This window comes from Psilocybe cubensis, chromosome 13 (assembly GCF_017499595.1).
Source record: "Psilocybe cubensis strain MGC-MH-2018 chromosome 13, whole genome shotgun sequence".
NCBI lineage: Eukaryota > Fungi > Basidiomycota > Agaricomycetes > Agaricales > Agrocybaceae > Psilocybe > Psilocybe cubensis.
Window position 1 is genome coordinate 1,215,084 of NC_063011.1, and position 21,512 is coordinate 1,236,595.

A 21,512-nucleotide genomic window follows, 5' to 3' on the forward strand; every position below is an offset into this window, starting at 1 on the left:
AACGGAAAACCACCATGGCGCAACGGGATAGGCATGTTGAAAATTGGCTGGAAGTTGATTATTGAAAGTTGACAATGACTCCGGCGTATAAAACAAACTCACATCTGTTATGTATATTCCCTTGCCAGCCTTATAACATAAATAAGTCCTTCAAACATGATCAACGCCTCCACCTTAGAAGTTGGAATCGTTGAACGGTTTGAAAGTTTCGAATTTCAAAGTCAGCAAACCTTGTTCATGTGACTGTGTTTGTTTGCCGCCTCATCATGCCGTAGGAAGAACACAACACTTTACCTCGACCTCCAACGGTTATAGAACTGTTTTTGTTTATTTTCTTCACCGTTCTGAATTCGATAGGCATGGTGGACTAGAAGCAAGCAAAATTGGGTTAGTTGCCTCTGCACATTCCGGCCCTACGTACCATGGTTGTGAATGCCACTTGGACTTCATCCATTTCGGATTTTCAACATGGGAAGCGATTCTTGTGGGAGACAGGCGAAACAATGAAACTTCCAGGTTTGCCCCTGCTGGCTGCATTCCTATTGGTTATCTTGGTTCAGTATGGCAATCTCGCTTCAACCAACCGACCAGCCGACCTTTTGGACTACCTTGACCTGTTGTCATATCCAAATGAACCTTGTTTGGTGAGACTGCCAGTGTTGCTTCTCCTTCTTTCATTCTCATCTCGCTCGGTCTTTTACTTGTTCTGTAAGGTGTAGACCTTCTTTCTGTCCCTGTGACTACAATCGTTACAACGAAACCATTGTGCTTCTGCAGCAGATTCGAGAGCTAGTCGGGAAGGAAATTCTCTATTTCGTTATTGTGACATCTCATCGCCGACAAGTTGGAAGGGTCGTCTTGGCAGCCCTCATGAGCAAGTTAACCGACATTTCGATGGGCAACCATGGTCTGGCTCAATTCGTCACCCCATGACTCTTAAGGTTCATGCCGTCTACTCAGCATTACTGGACCGTGGAGTAGCAAATTGACAGCCCTCACAGCAGGGTCAAGCCACTCTATGGCAACATTTCTTTCGCTAGTTCCTTGCTCAGAGTTGTATTGACAGCACCTTATTTGCGGTATGATAACCGCCGACGAACTGAGGGCCAAACTATTGTCGTCTCTGCCAGAACTCATGATCTCCTGATCCTTTTCCAAATTCGTCTGTCCTATTGTTTTCGACTTCAAAATTATAGGCCTCGCGACTATTCTTTGCACACACGTCTATCTTTTGCAAGGTCTCAGGTACTTCATGTACGTACAAAACAGTCAACTTGGAGAACGAAGTTGAGCTCTCTTCGATCGCCCCGAAAAAGCAGATAGCAGATAGAAAACGTGTGTGAGGGATATCAGAGTGATTTCTAAGCCTTCCTTGGTCGAATCTGTGAGTAAACTTCCCTTGTTATCTCTCAGTTTGGAATAAAAATCATCGCATTCTTGGTTCCATTTTTGCCATGATGCATGGCTTCTCAGTCGTTCTCAGTAGGAACCTTGCCGATTCCATGCCTCGGGGACAAAGTGTCTCATGTTCTCGATCTAGTTATCAACCCACGAATTGGACGGTGACCTTTCCTTGTTTGTCTGATAGGTCGTCGTGACATTTCGAATCCATCAGAGTTCCAGAAGTTTGGCCATCTTGCAGCAACAGCTGGGGGATCAACAATGTTCTGTTCAGGCTGCCATACATACCTATCGCAATCGCTGAATAGCCTTTCTCGGTGTGGGAGCTAAATTGAGAACACATTTTCAGGGGTATATGCAATCACCCATCATACGCTTTGTGACTAGGTAAAGGATGCCATCGATCTATGATTTGACAGGTTATGTATTTCTCTTGCGTATCCTACCTACATGGGAATACCCACAAGGAAAATAACCAGGAGAGAAAAACGAGTACGTGATGTATTTAAAAATACGTCAACATATCCCAGAGCATGCACTTGAGACGCTGCACAGACCCCGCGTTAAACGTCATTGATTCATTGATCATCGATTCCAACCACCACCACACTCCCGGCCGTGTGTGCCTTCAAGGCTTTCAATGATGTGGCTGGTTAGCGAGAAAAAAACAGACTCGCTTATTTCATTAGCTCATGTGTTCAGGCCTTCAAAAGCCTGTCGGAATACATAACAAACAAATCAAACGTCCCACCCTCCGTCATTTCAAATACTACCCGCAGGTTGGGCTTCCGATTACAATCACTTTCTTACATAGCAGGCGTTGGATTCTCTCCGGAGTGGGCCATGCATATCCGAGGACGAAACACTGTTAAATTTTAATGGGTCGTTTCGTTCCGCATTTGCCCTAGAATCCCTGGAGCCTTCTGTCTGCCCAAAGCAACATAAATGGAATTTCTATCTCATCCTCCCCTCCCCGATCAGAATGAAGCCATTCTTTTTCTGAGCACCTTCTTTTTCCAGTCTAATACCCAAACATAGTTTTTTTCTCAACCCACTCTCACTCACGAGGGAACCCAAAAAAGAAACATATATCATAGCATATCATATCATGACACATGAGGTAATGGGATGCAGAACGGAGAGGTTCCAGAATCTCAAGTCTCAAGATGGCCTCAATGCCGACATGGTGAGTTGTCAGATGGAGAGATACCTCTGTGAGAAAGACTTCGTCGATGGAGTAAAGGCCAATACAGTTTCAAAAAGACGGAGCTTAACAGGGACACAAAGGATTCTCTTGTGCCGAGACAGGGTAGTATATGTGAAATAGCGAAAAAGAAGGGTACTAAACTACTAAGGAGGTACGTTGGTAAGAGAGCCAAAGCATGCTCACGACATGGGATGGCCGGTTCAGAAAAAATGCAAGTTTTTGTATTGTTTTTATTTCGGAAACCTGATAGTATTACCGGGTGAGAGTGCGTATTGGAGGTGATGCGATAACTTAAACTATGGAATACATTAATAAATTTGCGGACAGCAAGGTGTAGATTGCGAATAACGATGTTGTGGGGTAGAAAGCAGTTGAAGCAAAAGAGCAAAAAAGTCCCTTGTGGGCACAGCGACAGTGTGGTGGTCCATGGGTCCATAGCGGCAATATCAACGAAAAAAAAAAGATTACAATGTTTAAGATTTTTTATGTCTTCCGAAGGCTACCGGGTGTTATATGGAGGGTTATCTAGAGTTGAAGAAATATACAGTCAGAATAATGCAACGACTAACTAACAAAGCGAGAAAAAACAAACTTACTATATATACTATATTGATCTGTAAGGAACATTGAAGGCTGCTGAGACTGCTGCTGCTGTTGTTGTTGTTGTTGCTGAGCTACCTGAACACTCTGTGGAATATCATATCCAGCTCCCAACTGCGAAGGATACGACGAATAGTCAAAGTACTGAGGCGGATACCGACGAGACTGGGATTGTTGCTGGTCTCCAGAATTATGCGAAGAATGGAGTCTAGTATGTGAGGTATGCATCCCTTCATCCACCAGCCCAGTACTATAAAGCTGAGGGAGCACCGCCGTCGAAAGGGGATTATTATAGCTGTGTGGGTTCATGTTGCTCCCATGCCAGGTCGTATAACTAGAGTTCGCATTCATACTCGTCAGCGAAATACCACCAGACGAGGAAGCGGCAGCAGAAGGAGGAGGAGGCTGCGACACATTATACGCAGACTGAGCGTCGTCAAACGACGTGGTCCCCGCATCATGCTGGAACGACGTTTGCTGGTGGATCGACCCGCGCGGGCGGAGCGGTTCCCGAAGATACTCGTTCGAAAACGAGTGTTGCAGTACCCGTGTACTGCTGCTGCTGCCAAAGGTACTATCATCCAGAACGTTATCGGCGACGCGCTTGTTGCGTTCCGTAGGTATATGCCTTAAAGGTATCGGTGGTGCTGGGTCTGTGGACATCTCGGCTTTTGTACCACCGAAGAGGTCGAGGGCTCTAGCGGCACTGGGCCAGACTACCCTCATAGCACGAAGGGCATTCATGCATTTCGCAAACCCGATACGAGCCTGCGGGTCATTCGGATGCACGGTGACTAGGGCAAGAATAAAGACATTAGCAAATATATGCGCATTTTATTAAAGTTTTGAGACGTACGATTAGTATCGTGCATGATCGTAGCGGTGAAGACATAGTAACACAAAAAGACGGGGCATCGAGCAATCAAGTACTTCTCCTGATACAACGAAACTACAAAAGAAAAAAGAGAGAGAAAGTAAATATATGCGCGCATATATCCACGATAACTGGAGATGGCGACCGCGTACCTATAGTGGTGATATGATTAGCCGCCGCATTGCAAAGCTCGTATCTCTTCGCAGTAAGCGCTCTAGCGTCAGGGTCATCAGACGTTTCCGATCTGGAAAAAAAAAGCGGAAAAGCGGCTTATTAGTCTTTTTATGCTCCCAATCAAAATATAGAACAACACCATCTCACTGTTTTTGTTTTGCCTGAACCATATTGCGGATGCTAAAACAGAATAATGCGATCAGTGTCCGTCCGTTGTCCGTGTCCGTGTCCATCAGAGTCTCGCGAAAAGGGAAAAAGAAAAACACTTATAAGGATGGAGGGAGGGGGGAACGAGGTACTCACAACGGCCGATGCAACAAAAGCACCGCACACCAGTACTGCATATGGAGTGTCAAGACATTAGGGAGTGGAGGGGGTTTAGAGGAGCTAGGTTCGTATCGCAGATGGTCCGGTAGTTCGATATACCACTTATCCAGCAGCCCCTCCAGAACAGCCGATTCCGCGTGGCGACTCGACAACGGACGGACAGCGTAAATGGACTGAACGATGTTACTCAAGATACCCGCTAAAAAGGGGGGGAAAATTAAGTGAGTGAGTGGAGTGAAGATATAGACATATACGGCAGAACTCACAGAGCATGGCAGAGGCGTTAAAACAGGATATGCTCCGCGCTGGCAAGGGGGGTGTCCGCTCGCCGCGAGCAGACTCCAAAGACCATTCTTCGAACTCTTCTGGGTCTTCGTCGTTCGGAAGAGGGGTATCAAAATCCCATTCAAAGATCATGAGTGGCCGGCCTGCATATGGATGGGGGACGCCAAAGAAAGGTAAGCTATCGACCCATGACAACAGTGCAGGAAAAAGATCCCACTGACCAATATACGTAGAGACATATTTGTCCATAATGACACACCCGAACCAGATCCTTTTCCTTTCGTTCAGCTCCCACTCACTGAACAACCTTCCGCCTAAGCCAACTCTCTCCCATCCGTCGGCACTGCGATGCATACCCAGATCTTGCGCCATACGTATCGCCATACCGATATATGTCCACGCTTGCGCCATGGCACCTATTCCTATCTCTCTATACCCCATCAATAGCAAAGCCTGACACGTCGAAGGACGAGAGGAAGCATATGTTCTATCCATCATAATTTTAGCGTGATCCAAATACTCATCCCCAGCGGACCACATCACGGACGGGTCGGACGGAGGCAAGGCGGTCTCATCGTAGCGGGACGCGAGAGCAAACATCGACAGGAGCAGTACCGTCGGGATACGACGGTGCTGCTTGTTAAACGGAGATGTGTTGGATGCATCGGGGTCGGAGGTCGGTGGTGAATCAGCTTGTGTCCTAAAGGAAGCCGGCATTCTATGAGTTCAACGGAGGGGATCAAACATTAAAAACCAAAAAAAAAAAAAACACGCACGAGGCTCTGAAAGACTCCAAAAAAGATTTCTTGTGTATGATAGGAAAGAGCGGCTGGACATAAGTGAAATAAAGATCCAAAAGATGCTCCTGGAGCTGAAGCGGCGGGAGTTGAGATGCGAACTCGTCCTCCCCGCTCAAAATAGCAGATGCGGAGGGCAGTGGGGGCCACACGCGCGCTTTAGGAAACCTCCTACAAAAAAAGCAACAAAAATAAAAAACGTCAAAACTATCTCCAACGATTCCGACGGGTGGAAACCTTAAAGGGATGTTGGGTCACGAACCAGATACCACCCTCGTTCCTCTGATCCACCCTTTCCTTGTTTCCCAGAAGATACAGCCCGCTGGCCTTCCCATGATACCTGACCTGTTCGTCCTCATTCAAGCTTAACTGACCCACAGCGCCCATAAGCTCGTCCTCGCTATCCTCGGTCAGGCTATTCTCATCGACGCTCGAGCTTCTCCTATCGCCGCCTTGTGCGTCCCCTGCGCGTGAGCTTCCATTTAAGTGCGGGAAGCGCCCTCGCACGGGACTTAGTGGTGTATACGGACCGCGATGGCGGGAAGAAGTCTCGAGAGGATGCGCCTGCTGCTGCTGCTGCGGCTGATGAAGCGACACAGCTGACCCAGATGCAGAATTGGGATTCTGTTGGTAAGGATAATCATCGTCGCCAATGCGACGCCGTTGACGTCTTCCGTCCGGTGAAGGATGTTCATCGCTTGAATGGGATTTTGGAGTGGACGCGGGTCGGTTGTCGGCATTGTTCTCCGAGGAGGAGGAGGACGCGACGGCGTTTAACATTTTAGATACCTTGTCCTGCCATTCATTGGAAGGGCTGGACAATAAAAAAAATCGATGAGAATTCCGAGTTCGAGAGAGAGAGTATGTATGCGTTACACGCACTGAGTGGACGTGAGATCAATAGTCGCGGATTCGGTCTTTGCTTGACCAGGGAGAGACGTTTCGGAACTGTGCCCAGAGCGTATTTTACCACCGATACTAAGGGCAATGTCTTCGCGCTTACGACCTTTGACTCCATAAGGGGAGTTGTCCACACGAGTGATGATCTCCTTCGCCAACGGATCCTACAAAAATAAAATAAAATGGATTAGTTTCACAAATTGCCAATATGCGAAACGACCCAGAACGACCCAGCACACGAAAGGAGCGGGGAAAACATTCGGCATATGGAGGATATCCAAATGTCACAAATGAAGCAATGGTCATGCCTTGACGACGGCGACGGGGGGGTGCGGAGCACAAGATGACATTTTGTGGCGATATTTACCTTGCCGATATCGCGGAGCAGGGTCTGTGCTCTAGGGTCAGCGCTGGCGAGCATGATGCCCAACAGGGCTTCAGTCTGATGGAGGCGAGCCTCGATGGCGTCAATGTAGCCTTTTGGCGGGCCGCGCTTCCGCGATGGACCAAGAAAAGTGCAGGCTAAAGCGGTATGTGAGTATGCCAGAAGGACGCAAAAAGACATATGGGGTGCTCAGAGGACTGGCATAAAGATGAAGGATCAGCCATAGTAGTGCCGAAGATGACATTGGAAAGACATGTTTTTTTGATTTGATTTCGAGATGGGGGGGAAGAACCTGGGAAGGACATCGGGACTTACCAGTGCCCAACATGATGCAGTTTTTACACGGCTCGCTCGGACCCGAACGCTCACACTTGCACTTTGACTTGCGACACTGATCGCAGGCTAGATGGATGGAGAAGATTGAGCAGTGAGGGAGGACGCGCGAGGCGAGGCGACGCACCTTTGCTGCTCCTGCGCCTCACTGTGCGATCGTTTGCCCCGGAAGGACTGGACCCGACGTAGGACAAACCATGATGATCTGCGGGGAGCTCTGTGATATCGTCGTAGTCATCGCTGTAGGACATGCTGTGTGGTTCGACAGAGGCAGCGGAGTGATGGAACTGGGAGGGACTGATGGGTCTGTCCTGGGCAGGAGAGACTGAATTGAGCCTGGGGGGAAGATGGGAGACAGGATTGGGCCAGAGATTTGCGGAAGAGCCAAAGCGATATAACGGAAAGTGAGAGAGGTTGTTGTCTGCAGAGGAGCGAGAGTGAGAAAGGATAGCGTGGGAGGCGTGAAACTTGAATTGAAAGTGTGGCATGGAAGAGTTTTCCGGAGACAAATCGGGAGAAGACAAGTCTTCTGTCTTGACCGGATACTGGGCAAAGTAGGGCGTCTGGGACGAGCCCATTGCGGGCATCTGGCGGACAGGGAAGGAGAAAAGAGTTGAAAGTGCAAACGCGCTGTATTATACCTCATCATCGTCTCTCAAATGAATTGAATCCGAATCCGAGAAAATAAAAAAAATAAAAAAACACAGAGATCCGCTCAGATTCGCTCATCAATCCCGCGTCCACACCGAAAAACTATCCCGATCCACGTCCGATTGGAAACGCAAATTTTATCTATCAGTCCGAGATCTGTTCAAGATCACACCAGCGCTTACACGCACAACTTGCTACAGGGACCCATTCGATTCACCATGTCATGTGCAACCGTTAAATACACCCCCGAGTACACGCCGTCAGCTTTCCAGTCTGAGCACACAACAATACCGCCAAGTTCATGGTCCCGCCTACGTCAGTTCTCACAACAGACAGCCTCGGCTTCTATCATCATCTGTCCAGTAAGATGCCGAACGCCCTGAACGCAAGATTTTCAAACAATGTCGCTCTGCCGCTCTGTTGATGTCGACAGCTCTTCCCCTTGCGTCTACTCGTCATCAACTTGTCACCCGACCTTCTCGTATACCCGCCATCTAGCCAGCGTCGGCACAGTCCAGATCCTGAGCCGGCCATCTCAACCCAGTCCATTGCTCAGTCCCATTCAATTATGTACGTGGATCTTATCTTGGTATTTCAAATACCTCACCCAGATACGCGCGTATCCATCCATCCACCTACTTTACGCCGGCGTGAGTACGCGTCAGAGGTATATTTGCAGTCCCCTTAATTGAACCTTTCATCTACACACTCCACAACACAAGTACAACATTTTGATCGGTGTGCGCCACACAAATTTCGGGCGCCGCTGGGAAACGGAGTGTAAGCACATTGCACAAACCACACCTTGCACGTAACTTGACGAGGGGACTAGCACACACACACTCTCTACCGGAGCGAGCCTCCCTTTCACGACTTACACGCTTCTAGTGCGGAGTCGATAGTGGCCACAGGACCCGCCTGCAGCCCTCACGAACATCGACTTCCAAGGGCCAGCCGCCATCCCATGTCCAAGAGTCCATATGCCATATGCCTTAAACCCCTTAATCCATCACCCTCCAGCCCATCCCATCTGCGCGAACCTCTCTCCAGATTGACAGCCTTTTTTCCATATCCTCCAATCACAAATACCCCAAACACAAAAAAGGCTTCTTGAATGGGGAGGGTGCCATATATACTCGTATTACCGTTACCGTATACATATATAATTAGAAAGATGATCCCTTCGCTAAGTAGTACGTACCCAAATTTGACGAGGGGCCCCCAACAAAAAATAGAAAATTCTCCCCCTTCAGGCTTCTTCCCATGACAGGACAGGACAGGACAGGACAGGACAGGACCAGGGCAGGACTAGGACTAGGACTCCAAGGAAATGATTGAAAGAAAAAGAAGAAGCTTGAAATCCTCGCGGGTAGGTACGTACTCCCTCCGACCGTCAACGTAACAGGTCCCAACTCTCTCATGTTTATAAGTCTCTCATTGAAGCTAGAAGCAAGCTTATCACGCCTGTCTCAAGGCACGACGGGTTCTCGATTTCGAGCAATCCACACCATGGCAAAAAGACAAATGAAACTCTACGTCCAAAGGAAGGAAGGAAGGAAAGAAAAGGAAGGACGAAGACGATCCCGATGTATAATTCCACGAAGTCTGGAGATCTATCTAAACAGACAAAACAAAACAAAACCCAAAAACTTATGTTTCTTTTTCTCGTTCTAGCTCGCTCGCATCTGATTTGATTTAATTTGATCCAATTGCAATCGCAATCGCAAACGTTCCAAACACTGTTGGACATCACGGATAGCTGATAGATGTTTACCGTTTCCCGTTTCCCGTGGGCCGTTCCTGCAACAGCAACAGCAACGGAGAAAACAGCGTCGAATATATATAATATATATAATTTTAAATCCCCTCCATTGATAATGATGTTCACACACCTTGCAGCAACTCTTCAAAGCTTCAGGGTGTGGTAAGTATATCATGATCAATATTTACGGGCGTCCCAATGCCATCAGCGTTACAACGCGCATAGAACTTCTCCAAGGTTTGAGATTGAAGCTAAGGGGTCAGGCTCACATACGCCTGACGCCTGGCGGGCTGAGGCCGTAGCGCACCACGCATGCACCACGCGACACTCTCGCCTGAGTCTGTGAGTCTGGTGTGTACACACTTTTTATTTTGATGATTTTGATGAAAGAGTGTGTGGTCCTGTGCTGTGTGCTGTATGTACCAATTCAAAGTCCTTCCGCGTCGGCATCGGCCCATAGACCATAAACGCACAACGGCCAGACACGGCAAAAAAACGCAGGCATGGCATTTTTGCATTTTTGCATTTTGCTTAAAATAGACTCATACATACCGGAAAGCGGTTTAAAATTAAAGAACCTTGCCGTCGCCCGTCGCCCGGGGTGCCCCGATATGCGTACACAATGTCACATTGTCGTCACGGAGTGACGATCCGGATCCGGAGCGGGCCAGGAAAGCGGCTTGGCGGACCGGTCGGGTGATCGCCGATGATCGATGATGACCAAACACACCAGGGGTTCTTGGAATTCTTCTTGGCTTTCCTTCGCCCCGTGCCTTCTTGCCTCTTCTTTTAAATTTAAATTTAAATACCGTGGTGGCAAAAAGACTCTAAAAGGTCGTCGAAAGCATGGTTTTTGACAGCTTTGTCTGGCAGCGTGGCTTAGAAGGTGATTTGAGAATGCAACTGTGTGTTGTCGACATCATATTATGTTGTTTATCATGTTTAAAAGGTATTCTGTTGTATTTTTTTTTGGTCTTAGTGCCGCTTTCCATGAGATTTTCCAAGAGCCTGGCGTACAGGTCCTCTTGGGAGCGTTCATCTCAAAACCCCTACGTAGCTTTCCGGCTTCTCCGAAAACTTGGGAGAGCCTAGAGGTATGTCATGTCATGATCATATCATGATCGTCTGAACTGCATCGGGCACGATTTTCCGCACAGAAAACAGAAAAAAATAATAAATCAATCAAGTTTACTGCGCGGCGAGACTTTTTTTTTCATTTACCTTGGTTTGTGCGTCTCAAGAGTCAAGTCTCAAGATCTCAAGTCTCAAGTTGATCTTGGGGGGAGGAAGGGGAAAGGTCTCGTACCTCACTCAGCTCAGCTCCGTACAAATTCGATAACGTCTACATAGAACTTCTTAACCCCAAACAAAACAAAAACGCTATCTAGGGAGGAAGGAAGGAGTGATTAAGTTCAATATGTTGCTTGTTTGATAAACGGAGGGGGGTGGGCCGTCACGGTGAACAAATTGATAAACAACTCGATGCACCCCATGGATCCAAATTCTAAAAACTCACTGATTCAGAATCACGTATCATGCTTCGTCCAACTCAATCATGTCCCGGCGGAAACCTGGGAAAAAATATCTGTCCATTCAGTGTGGGCTATGTATATGTATATGAATATGTATACGACACTGCGCGATAGATAGATAGATTGACTGATGCAAACAGCTAGAATACACCTACCCACCAAACCCAAACCACCCATATTCAAAAGACCGACCATTCTCATTCGTTCCCGTGAAGCGCTGAGCCTAGTGGGCCGTGGCAGAATTCAGAGTCCCATTCCATTTCGTACGACTCGGATCTCTCTCATTTTTATCTTTTATCTCCTAGTTGACTGATGCATATCTAACCGGAAGTTGGACGGTTTGGCATTTTCGTTCATATCATACTAAACATATCATATCATATCATCTCATATCATCCCCCTTCCCCTTCCCCATTTCCCGATTCCACATTTAACTCTGGTGTTGTCTTTGTTGCCCGACATCGCCTTTCTCTTACAGTCACAAACCCTTCTTCGAGATCCGAGTCCGAGTTCGAGTCTGTATGGGTAACGGTCCCTTCTCCTACTTCACCATTACAATCCAAATAGGTCAACTACCAAATCGTGAATCAACAAAAATGCACAAAACAGCATCCGGTGTAAATTACAATCTCTACTCTACACCTTTCTCTTTTTCTTTCCTTTCCACACCCGCGTCTCGGAATGATGGACACTGACACGGACACTGACAGAGCAGGGTTCCCTCCCAAAAAAAGACAAGGATCAAGAAACAAGAAACAAGAAACAAGAAGCAAGAAAACCGAAACGAAACACTAACCGGACCGTTGAACCAGATCGTATACATTCTTTTTTCAGCTGCACACGAAATCGACATTGAAGAAAAATACATTGATACAAAGATATATCGATATATGTCACTTAAACTTTCACTAACATCATGGATTCATGAGTCATGAGTCATGAGTGTTTAGCACTAGTGGCTCGACCCCAGGATCTGGGATACACAGTGATGTGCCCTTCAAGAAATTTGAGTTTAAGTCGTCTGTCGTAACGAGAACGTTCATTCAGAGGCACGCCATTTTCACCATGCGGTTACATAGGCACAGACAACAAATTTAACAAAAAGCAGCTAGCCAATCGAGTCTATTAGTATTACTATTACGACTCGATTGCCGTAAAATACGCATATATTAAATTCTCTCTCTCGTCAGCGAGAAGTGATATGTTTGTAAAAAGAAACGAGGAGACAAAGTGCCTGATCTGTAAATTCAATCAATGGGAGATAGCCAGCCTCGCAGCAGTGCCTTTAATGAAACATAAACATAAATAGCCTCTATCCAATAGCCTCTCCAACCCCACAGACGTTTCCCGTCAGAAAAACAAAGGCCATCGACAGTCGACCGTGGTCCGTGCCTAACCAATGCGTCGTGCGACCCGATGAAACAGCATGGCAACTTGATGATTTTATCAAGAACGTCTTCTTGATTTTTGGCAGTGGGAGAGAGTCTCACACACCCTTTACGCGACCGTCTTCTCCAGGCCCTTCTTCCCGACGTCAAAGCGTGGCAGAAACGTGGCGTGCTGATGATGAATTCGAGGTCAAGACTAACTTAACCTAAACAGGCCCGAGATACTATTTCTGGCAATCTTCCTATGGTGCTTTTAGTTTGAATGCTGGATTGAATGGATCTTGGGAGTGCTAGAAGTGTTTGGTCAGCACTTGATATAATCCATTGGATGCATGTATTCTTTCGATGAGTACTCACGATCGACGAGAACTTTCTGAATGTTTGAAGCGATGCACTCTCATGTCAACCACAAGCGAGCAAAAAATGAGATAGAATTTCGTGCTCAACGCACTTCCAGAAGGCCATTTGGTAACTCAGACTATTACTTTGCACAGAAACAACAGAGAGACAATAAAAATGAAACAGGACGGAGAGAGAGAAGAAGGGGAGGGAAACAAAATAAGGGTAAGATACCATGATACAATAAAATATAGAAACAGAAAACGAAGAAAAAATAATAGGAAAAAATACGAAAACGATATACTGTATGTCCACATTATTCAATAGTACCATTGCCCTATGCACTCAACTTCGACGGTGGAGGATGTACCACTGTAGATCCCAGCCTTGGCGATGAAGCAGCGACCGCATGTCGCTCCCGATCCCGCTCAAGTCGATCACGATCAGACCCGCCACTTAATGCATTGCTTCCGCCCATTCCATTTGACGTCGGTCTGCCCGAACCCGACAGGGGCGCATGTAATGACGACATGAGAGGCGATGCCGTGCGGCTGCTGACGGGATACGAGGATGGGTGACTGCCGTTTTTCATCACCCCGTCCGATTGGATGTTTGCCAGCGACGACCCCGACGACGACGGCGGCGGCGGCGGATGATGTCCAATCGGCGTGGAGGTGCGACCAGGACCACTCAGACGAGGTGACGATGAGTAACCTGATCCTGAAGGACCAGAAAGATGTTGCTTGCTTCCGCTGGGCGGCGGGGGCGACATTGGCCGGGATTTGGGACTGCGCGATCGTTTGAAATTAGTGCCTTAAAAAAAGTTAATCTAACAGTCAGCAGCGTACCTGGTCACTGGGGAGCGATGTGAATTTGACATGGATGTAGAGTAAGAGGGACTCGGGGGTGGTCGGGTGCGACTACTGGTTGGAGGGATTGGAGGAGATGCCATTCTGCTCAGACTTGAAGAGGGGTTGTTGCTCGGCATGCGAGATAGAGGTGGACCATGTGGGCCGCTGGTAGATACATAACGGTGTGTTTGGATTGGCGAAGATCCCAGATATGGACCTGAAGGCGGAGGAGCAGAGGAAGAAGAAGGGATGCGATACGATGGCTCTTCCGGTCCTGCAGGTGTATTCCAGGACGGCGGGCCGCGAGGGGAAGCTGTAGAACTACTCAATCCTAAGCCGTTCATGTGAGAGCCGGAGGACGAGCCTGCAGAGGCTTGCTGCATAGCCTGACTGGACGCCATGACAAAGGGCATAGCCATGGGTCGATCGCCTCGGTCATCGAGAGGGTGTATAGGAGGGCCAGAGGAATGTCTTGAAGAAAGGATTTTCCTGGAATCCCTGTCCCTGTCCCTCTCTCTTTCTCGATCCCTTTCCCGCTCTCTGTCTCTGTCTCTATCCCTTGGGTCCCGATCTCTGTCTCTGAAGTCAAGATGAGAGGGATGATGGTCTTCTGTATTTTTGGATGACCAATGACCGGACTCCCTTTCCCTATCTCCTCGTGGTCCCACGGGAGGCGGTAAGCCCTTGCCCGACGACAAATTGATGACTTCCGTTGGATGAGAATGGCTAGGTCCTGAGCTGGCATGCAGCAATGGAGGCCGCGAGCTCTCGTAATCTCGAGTCGACCTCGGACTGTGTATGATGGCAGGTGGACCCCCAGAAGGCGGCAATGACGACGACGCGTGCTGCGACCCTTGTCCGTGATGGTGATGAACGACATGGTGATGGTGGCTTCGATGGTGGTGATGAAGGGTATGATGATGAACGCTGCCAGATCCTTGGGGCGGCGGGGGCGGGGGTGGTCCACCTGTGGAACCAGCATGCAAATGTGAAAGGCTTGGGTGCGACGAACCTGGCAGGGCAGAACGATGTTGCTGCTGCATGTGATGCTCGCGCCTCTCTCGCTCCCGGTCCATCTCCTGGAATTCTCGGTCTCTTCGAATCCTCTCGCGCTCCATATTGTCGCGTTCGCGTTCGCGTTCTTCTCTCTTCCTCTCCCGAAGGTCCCTATCTCGAGCCATCCGCTCTCTTTCTTCCTCTTCTTGCAATAGCCTTGGGTCCCAATCTCCCTTGCCACCCCCACCCCCACCTAGGTTATATGAGGGCATACCCATGCCTGCTCCCATCCAATTGCCGTTCGACTTGGCACCAGGTCCATGGCCACTCCCAGCACCATTCGACATCATCGGAGCAGGCGACACAGATCTACGGCCGTTCATCCCGCTCTTCACATTCCCACTGTGATGGCTTGACATATGCGGTGGAGGAGGTTGGTGAGATTGTTGCTGTTGCTGTTGGGAGTGTTGGTTACCTGGCCCAGGACCCATGCTATTTTGACCAAAGTACGGATGGTGCGGATGTATCTGGTGCCCAACTCCTGCGGAATTGCCTTGTCCACCAGGACCAATAGTGCTCATTTCGTGATCTCCAGGGTATCCGTTACCGTGGCCATGTCCTCCACCCGACATGGGCATTGGCGGCCCATGAGTATGCGACTGCGAGCGTCCACCTGCGCCTGGGAAATTCGAGTACGAGTTGAGGTCCCTCGAGTTGTTCGACGAAGGTCCAACCGGCATCATGCCTCCAGGTCCCTGTGGGGGATATGAATTACTATTCATTTGATCGCGCATTCTGCCTGGTGGTGGTGGTGGCCCTCCGGGACCGAAGGATGGTGGGATATCACCGTACTGATCATACCCCATACCGTGCTGATGCGGGTGCATCATTGAATTGTGAGGAGGCCCCATTGATGATGGCGGAGGCATATGAGAAGATAGAGGTGGACCATTGGACATGATACCCATACTGGACGATCTGCCCATGCCCACACCCATGCCACTGATTCCGTTTCGGGGTGGGAGAGGTCCGAAAGATGATGAATAGGTTTGTTGGGGATGATGATGATGCGAATGAAGAGATTGCTGAACGTCGTACGCGGCGGATGCTTTGCTATTCTGGAACAAAAATTCCAGGTCGTTGGCAATGTCTGTGGCAGAAAGGGTGGATATTTCAGGATACACCAGATTTTTAGGGTGGTGTGCGTGGTGATGGTGATGCGCATCAGCTTTATTATGTTTGCGACTTCCGAACGGATAAGATTTGACAATTTTGCGCATATTAGGCAATGGAGGTGGAACAGCGACGTATTGCTGCACTGGAATGCGCCGTGCTAATGAGACTCCAATTAGTACGAGATTTCAAAGTAAATGTAAATCGGTGCGTACGCGGTTGATGTTTCTCAGCAGTTCGTCTATCCCTCTCCATTCGGCGTCGCTTTCTGCTCATCTCAGCAATCATTTCTGTCTGAAGATCATCTCTGGCAACCTGTTGGTGTTAGAAAATCACATATTAGATGTTTTAATATTAGAATTTAGATGATAGCCATATTTACCTTCCACCAACTCCAAACTCCTGATTCATCCGCCTTTCGACGAGCTTCCGCGTTGGCGATTTCGTAGGAGCGCTTCCTCGAAGCGAGCTCGAGGCGCTTGTCTCTTCGTTGGGAAAGCTCTTTTTGCAAATGTAGCATTTCCGGATGTATAGCTACGACAAGATAAAATGATATAAACCTAACGGAAATGAACAGTAAACGACAGAACTTACCAGATTGAACCATGAGTTCTTCCCAAGCTAAGCCCTCCATTTTCTCCACATATACTCGCTCTCTGAGTAGAGCGAATTTGAGTTCAATGGTGGCCAAAACGTCTAACGCTTCCGCGCGATGAGCGGGTTGCAAATCGCCATCGTGATCTTCGACATCGGCGTCTACATCGCCAGGCGAAGGATCCTCGTCATTGTCGCCCTCTTCGCCTTCTTCATTGTCTTGTTCGGCTTCAGCAGCTTCTGGGTCCTGCTCGTTCTCGTGGTCTTCGTCTCCTTCACCCTCATTCTCCTCGCCGTCACCTTCTCCTTCGACCGCCTCCTCTTCGTTGTCCTGCTCACCGTCGGCTGCTTCTCCATCAACAGGGTCTGCCTCCTCCTCTTCATGGGTGGACTCTTCACGCTCTTCTTCACCATCCTCTTCCTCTTCTTCTTCTTCCTCTTCCTCCTCCTCCTCCTCTGGTTCGGCGTCTTCATGCTCCATGGAAACATCACCCGCCTCTTCATTAGAGTGATTGGCAGTTTTATCTGCTTCGCCGTCGACGTCCATATCTTCATCATCGGCAATCGCAGCAGCTGCATCGTCTGCAGGCTCATCGACGATTGTATCAATTTGAAGTGCAGGCGGGCCTTTCTTCGTCGTTGGCGAAGGAATATTATCTCCAGAATCGACCGAAGGATTGGAAGAGGCGGCGCCATTAACTTTGACGCCGTTCTCTTTCTTCTCGTTCGCAGCAGCTGGCGCAGAGGGCTTCCCCCGAGGTTTCGCCTTGCCACCTCTGACATTCGCTCGAACTCTGGCCTTGCCCTTGCGTGGCTTCGATTCGTCGCCGCTGTTACCGTCCGCCTCTGGGGTATGCGATCTCGAACGCGACGGATCAGCAGCGACGTCCGATGATGCAGTAGACGAGACAGGGGGGTTTTCGACAAATGATGACGCTCCGGCCATGATAGAAGCCGAAACGGCGGCGGCGTTGATGGACGCTACCTCGTTAGCGGGAGGGGATGTGGGGTCGGCAGCGTGGGCGATGGCAGCCAATGTGGAGAGTGCAGTGGTTCCAGTGTCGATGGGGCTCGTGAAAGAGGGTAAAGTGCCCGAGGTTGGGATGGCCTTGGAAGAGGGCAATGAGGCGTCGGGTTTGGTTGAATGCTGGGCGTTGGCGTTGTCTTCAGACTGCGTTGAATGGCCATCGCGACTGGAGCCATCCGAATCATTGCCCTCGCCATGGTCAACCTTGGTGGTGGCGCCACTCTTCTTCTTCTTGGTCACGGTTTGGTGGTCTTCATCACCGCCGTTACCCTTCCGTTTCTTCGAAGCAGAGGTAGGGGCACGGGCTTTCATAGGCCTCTTCTTTTTGCTGGAACGGTATTCGGACCCAGAGGCGGACCCGTCATCGTCGTCATCGTCACCATTGGCGAGCGGGCGATCTTCGTATTCTTCGCTATCTTGAAGGGTGTCGCTTTTAGCAGCAGGTATTCGACGGGATGCCTTTTCTGACTTTTCAGGTCCATCTTCCTGGTCGACTTTCTCGACTTCGCCCTCTTCTTCCTTACGGAGGCGCTCCAGGAACTCCTCGCGGAGTGTCCGTTCAATCTGGCTTTTGTGGGCAGCTGACTTGGCCATCTTAGGCTGACTTCCGTAGATTGGCCTCCATGCAGGATGATCACCGTCAACTTTCAACCACATTGCATAGGACCAACCAGATTTGCGTTTTTTCGAGCCATAACCGCGTGCATCCGGCACTCGGTTTTTGGGGTTGGTCGAGTTGACTTTACGATGGGATGGGCCGTCGTGGTCTCCGTTCTCGTCATCCATCTCTGCTGGTCCCTCTTCCTCTTCCTCCTCTTCCTCTTCCATGGGACGAGGAGGTCCGGCGGTGTCTTCCTCTTCTTCTTCTTCGGCGGGAGCCGTACTGGCTGGCGCCCTGGACTCAGCCCAGCCCCACATGGGAGCTGGCACTATGCTACTCCTCTTCTTGCGGCCGGGACCACCCCCACGCGCAGAGAGCGAGCGCTGGTGTTTTCCGCGTTTCGCTGGTCTTGAAGATGACGGGCCAGGGAGATTGGCCGGGTCGTCATCATCATCGTCTGCCCCATCTGCGGTGCGAGGTGGGAGCGACGAGCTGTGGGAGGGCTTTGCTGAGGCATTTCGTTTATCGAGAGCAGCAGCAGCGTCCTGGTCATCGTCAGTGAGCTCCGAGAGCTCCGAGTCTGTGTCAAGGGGTCTGAAGGTGGGGGCATTGGGGGCGGATGGCTGCTGGGGGAGATGTTTTTGCCCAGGCGGTGGTGACGGAGAGGGAGAGGGAGAGCTGAGAGACTCGAGGGAGAGAGTTGAGCTCGCCATCGGGGGCGACGACGAGCAGCGGTATATTTGTTGAATGGTTGTTGGAGGACAAAGGGTGCGTGCGCGAGAATCACTTTTAGGTTCAGACTTCCATTTTGGGACACTTGATCTTTTCATTATCTTATCTTATCTAATACTGGTATTACATAGACTAGAAATCGCCCAAGTCGATCTCCACGCTGTCAATCAAAGATGCTTCAAATGAACTCGTTCCCTTCACAGGCGCCTTTCCAGCAGTCGCTGCATTCAGTATCGCTGCTGCACCGGCACCGTTTTTCTCGGCGGGCGCAGCAGGAGTCCCAGGTCTGCCCAATGTCAGCCACAGTAGAAAGCAACAAAGAATAACCAACCTTGTGCCAGTCGGTGTGTTCGAGTTGAACGTTCGCGGGGTAATTTTCAGCCGTGCACTGGGATCGATAGGTGCCGATATTGCTCCACTCTGAGCAAGCTTGCGTTCTCGTCGTTTTCGCTCCGCCTCCTGCAGCTCAGCTTTACGCACCGACTCCATATTCGCCTTGCGGTTGCGCTCATTCACCTTTGCCAGCAGATCGGCCGTGTTGTCGTTTCTCACTGGCTCAGGAGTGTTGGCAGCGTGCTGCGCAAGTTGCGCCTCAATCTCTGCGACTTCGGCGTAATCGTGTCGACGTTCAGCCAGTGTGCGCTTCTGAAGCAGAGTGGATCGCTCCAGAGTGGACAGTCCCGCATTCTTGTTCCCTTGCAACTGTGCTTTGCGTTGCAGCATCGCAGTAATGTCGGCCTATTCCTTCGTCGGCATGCAGTCGATCACCCGTCCATATATCACTTACCTCTGTCATCGGTTGCGAAACAAGCCTTTGCATCTGCGCAATTTTCTTCTCGAGAGCTAGTTTTGTCGGTAGCTTGACATCCTCTGCCTGACAAACTTTCTTGAGTCTGTCATACTCTTTCTGTAGACAGCATCAACGATCATTTCCGCGTAACAATGGCGTTACAACGTACATCTACGAACGGTCCGTTCGAGACTTTATCCATGTTGAAAGATCTAATGCTTTTGCCATGCTTGAGTTCAAATGCCTGGTTAGTCGTCACCTCATTAATCTTGTAAGGCTTAACAAGGTCCGAGGCCAAATCTGCACAAGAAACGAAGGTTCATGGGCATATAAAAATATCGAGTAATTTCAATGCAAAGAAGGCGTACTGTTGATTTGGCATATCCTATAAACAGGTTGTCCATTTTCCTGACCAATGAGATAACGGACCCATGCGCCTGTAGCCCAAAAAAAGCGTCAACGAACAAATAAATTAACGACACCTATGATCGAGGCCAACCTGTCACGTAATCCTGGAACCATGGCTTAAGACAATGCTTTGCCAATACATCTCTCGAAAGCCTGCAACTTTCCAAATCGCTCATGTTGCATGGAGTATCTGCGGAGTCCTCCTTGGACGAGGTGCGCCGATTTCTCTGTGAATCGTACGCGTTCATAAGCCGTTCCTCCTCCTGCTCTGTTTTGGTGATCTGCCCATCTTCCGATTCGGACGCAGATATTTCCATGTCCTGCGGTGATGATGATCGCTCTCTCTGGGATGGAGAGCCGTTGACCTTTGACTGATATCCCAGTAGATTTAGAAAAATGTGAAACTCGATAAAATCGGTATACTGACGCGTTTCTTATCATCTTTAGCCTTCCTCTTCGCCTTCAACTCATCCAGTTTGTTAGATTTCTCCTTTGTGGCGCCGCGCTGTGTGTGTTGACCTAAGCGTCCCATAATCAATTAGCATAATGTCAAAAATAGTAAAGTCGTGGCGAAGCAAAACAGCACAGTGATCAATAGATTAACGTAGCAAACTTACGCTTCGCCGCCCGAGACACACTGTCGTCGCCTGATCCGCCTCGCTGCTGCCGCACCAGGTCGGCGAGCATACGCGCGTTCTGGATGCGCTGCCTCTCCCCTGCGCGCTCCTCCAGAACTTGTTCCCTCTGGAACTCGGTCATTGCGAGCAATCTGTCAACATCGGCGTCGTCGAGGTAAAGAGACATTGGAAAATATTACCATCCAGCATCATGGCATAAGGGATATATAAGTCCAAATGGAGGGCACAAGCGCAGGGGTTTGAACACAATGACGATTTGCACAGCGCAGAGACAAACGCGAAAACGACATAAAGAAGACATTATAGATGAAACCCAAGATCAGTCAGCGTCCTCAAACCGCAGTAAGAAGTACGCACTCCCGTTTGTCTGCCTCGTCCTTGTATTTGCCTTCTAGGGGGTATGGGTCCTGCATGTCGTCCTCGCTCTCAACGTCATTTTCGGAATCACTATCCATACGCCTATATAAAAAGAGAGCAGATGGTCAGAACAATCTTGGCTACTTGATCGTGTGCGCGAGCTCTGCTCTACAAAAGTTCGACACATGTTTACGCACTCTTTTCGTTTCAAACTCTTTCCGCCACTACCCTTCCCACTTCCCGCACTACCGGTCGAGTGCTGCTGCCTCCTTTTCTTTTTCTTCTCTGTGGCGCCAGCAAGTTCCAAGAGCTGGTCGTCAATATCGTCTTCAAAATCCGACATTATATAGAGGTCTTTCGTAGAGTAGTGTTAAGGTTTGTAGTTGAGTT

General features: G+C 49.3%; 3 protein-coding genes across 3 annotated transcripts; all 3 read right to left on the reverse strand.

Moving 5' to 3' along the window:
- Positions 1–3,107: 3,107 nt before the first annotated feature.
- JR316_0013118 (Nitrogen assimilation transcription factor nit-4) lies at positions 3,108–7,870 on the reverse strand (the record flags this gene model as incomplete). The annotated part of the gene is made up of 14 exons (XM_047898731.1): positions 3,108–3,133; positions 3,205–4,002; positions 4,065–4,157; positions 4,235–4,326; positions 4,404–4,436; positions 4,590–4,782; positions 4,850–5,011; positions 5,090–5,568; positions 5,645–5,836; positions 5,928–6,479; positions 6,548–6,729; positions 6,933–7,087; positions 7,266–7,352; positions 7,411–7,870. The coding sequence occupies 14 exons, from the start codon at positions 7,868–7,870 to the stop codon at positions 3,108–3,110; spliced, it is 3,504 nt and encodes a 1,167-aa protein (XP_047742279.1).
- Positions 7,871–13,292: 5,422 nt separating this feature from the next.
- On the reverse strand, positions 13,293–18,910 carry JR316_0013119 (uncharacterized protein; the record flags this gene model as incomplete). The annotated part of the gene is made up of 6 exons (XM_047898732.1): positions 13,293–13,743; positions 13,804–14,773; positions 14,819–16,135; positions 16,191–16,290; positions 16,358–16,509; positions 16,570–18,910. The coding sequence occupies 6 exons, from the start codon at positions 18,908–18,910 to the stop codon at positions 13,293–13,295; spliced, it is 5,331 nt and encodes a 1,776-aa protein (XP_047742280.1).
- Positions 18,911–19,061: 151 nt separating this feature from the next.
- On the reverse strand, positions 19,062–21,465 carry JR316_0013120 (RNA polymerase-associated protein; the record flags this gene model as incomplete). Its single annotated transcript, XM_047898733.1, has 10 exons — positions 19,062–19,215; positions 19,261–19,667; positions 19,717–19,836; positions 19,889–20,019; positions 20,088–20,156; positions 20,219–20,498; positions 20,555–20,646; positions 20,745–20,896; positions 21,123–21,224; positions 21,320–21,465. The coding sequence occupies 10 exons, from the start codon at positions 21,463–21,465 to the stop codon at positions 19,062–19,064; spliced, it is 1,653 nt and encodes a 550-aa protein (XP_047742281.1).
- Between the last annotated feature and the right edge of the window lie 47 nt (positions 21,466–21,512).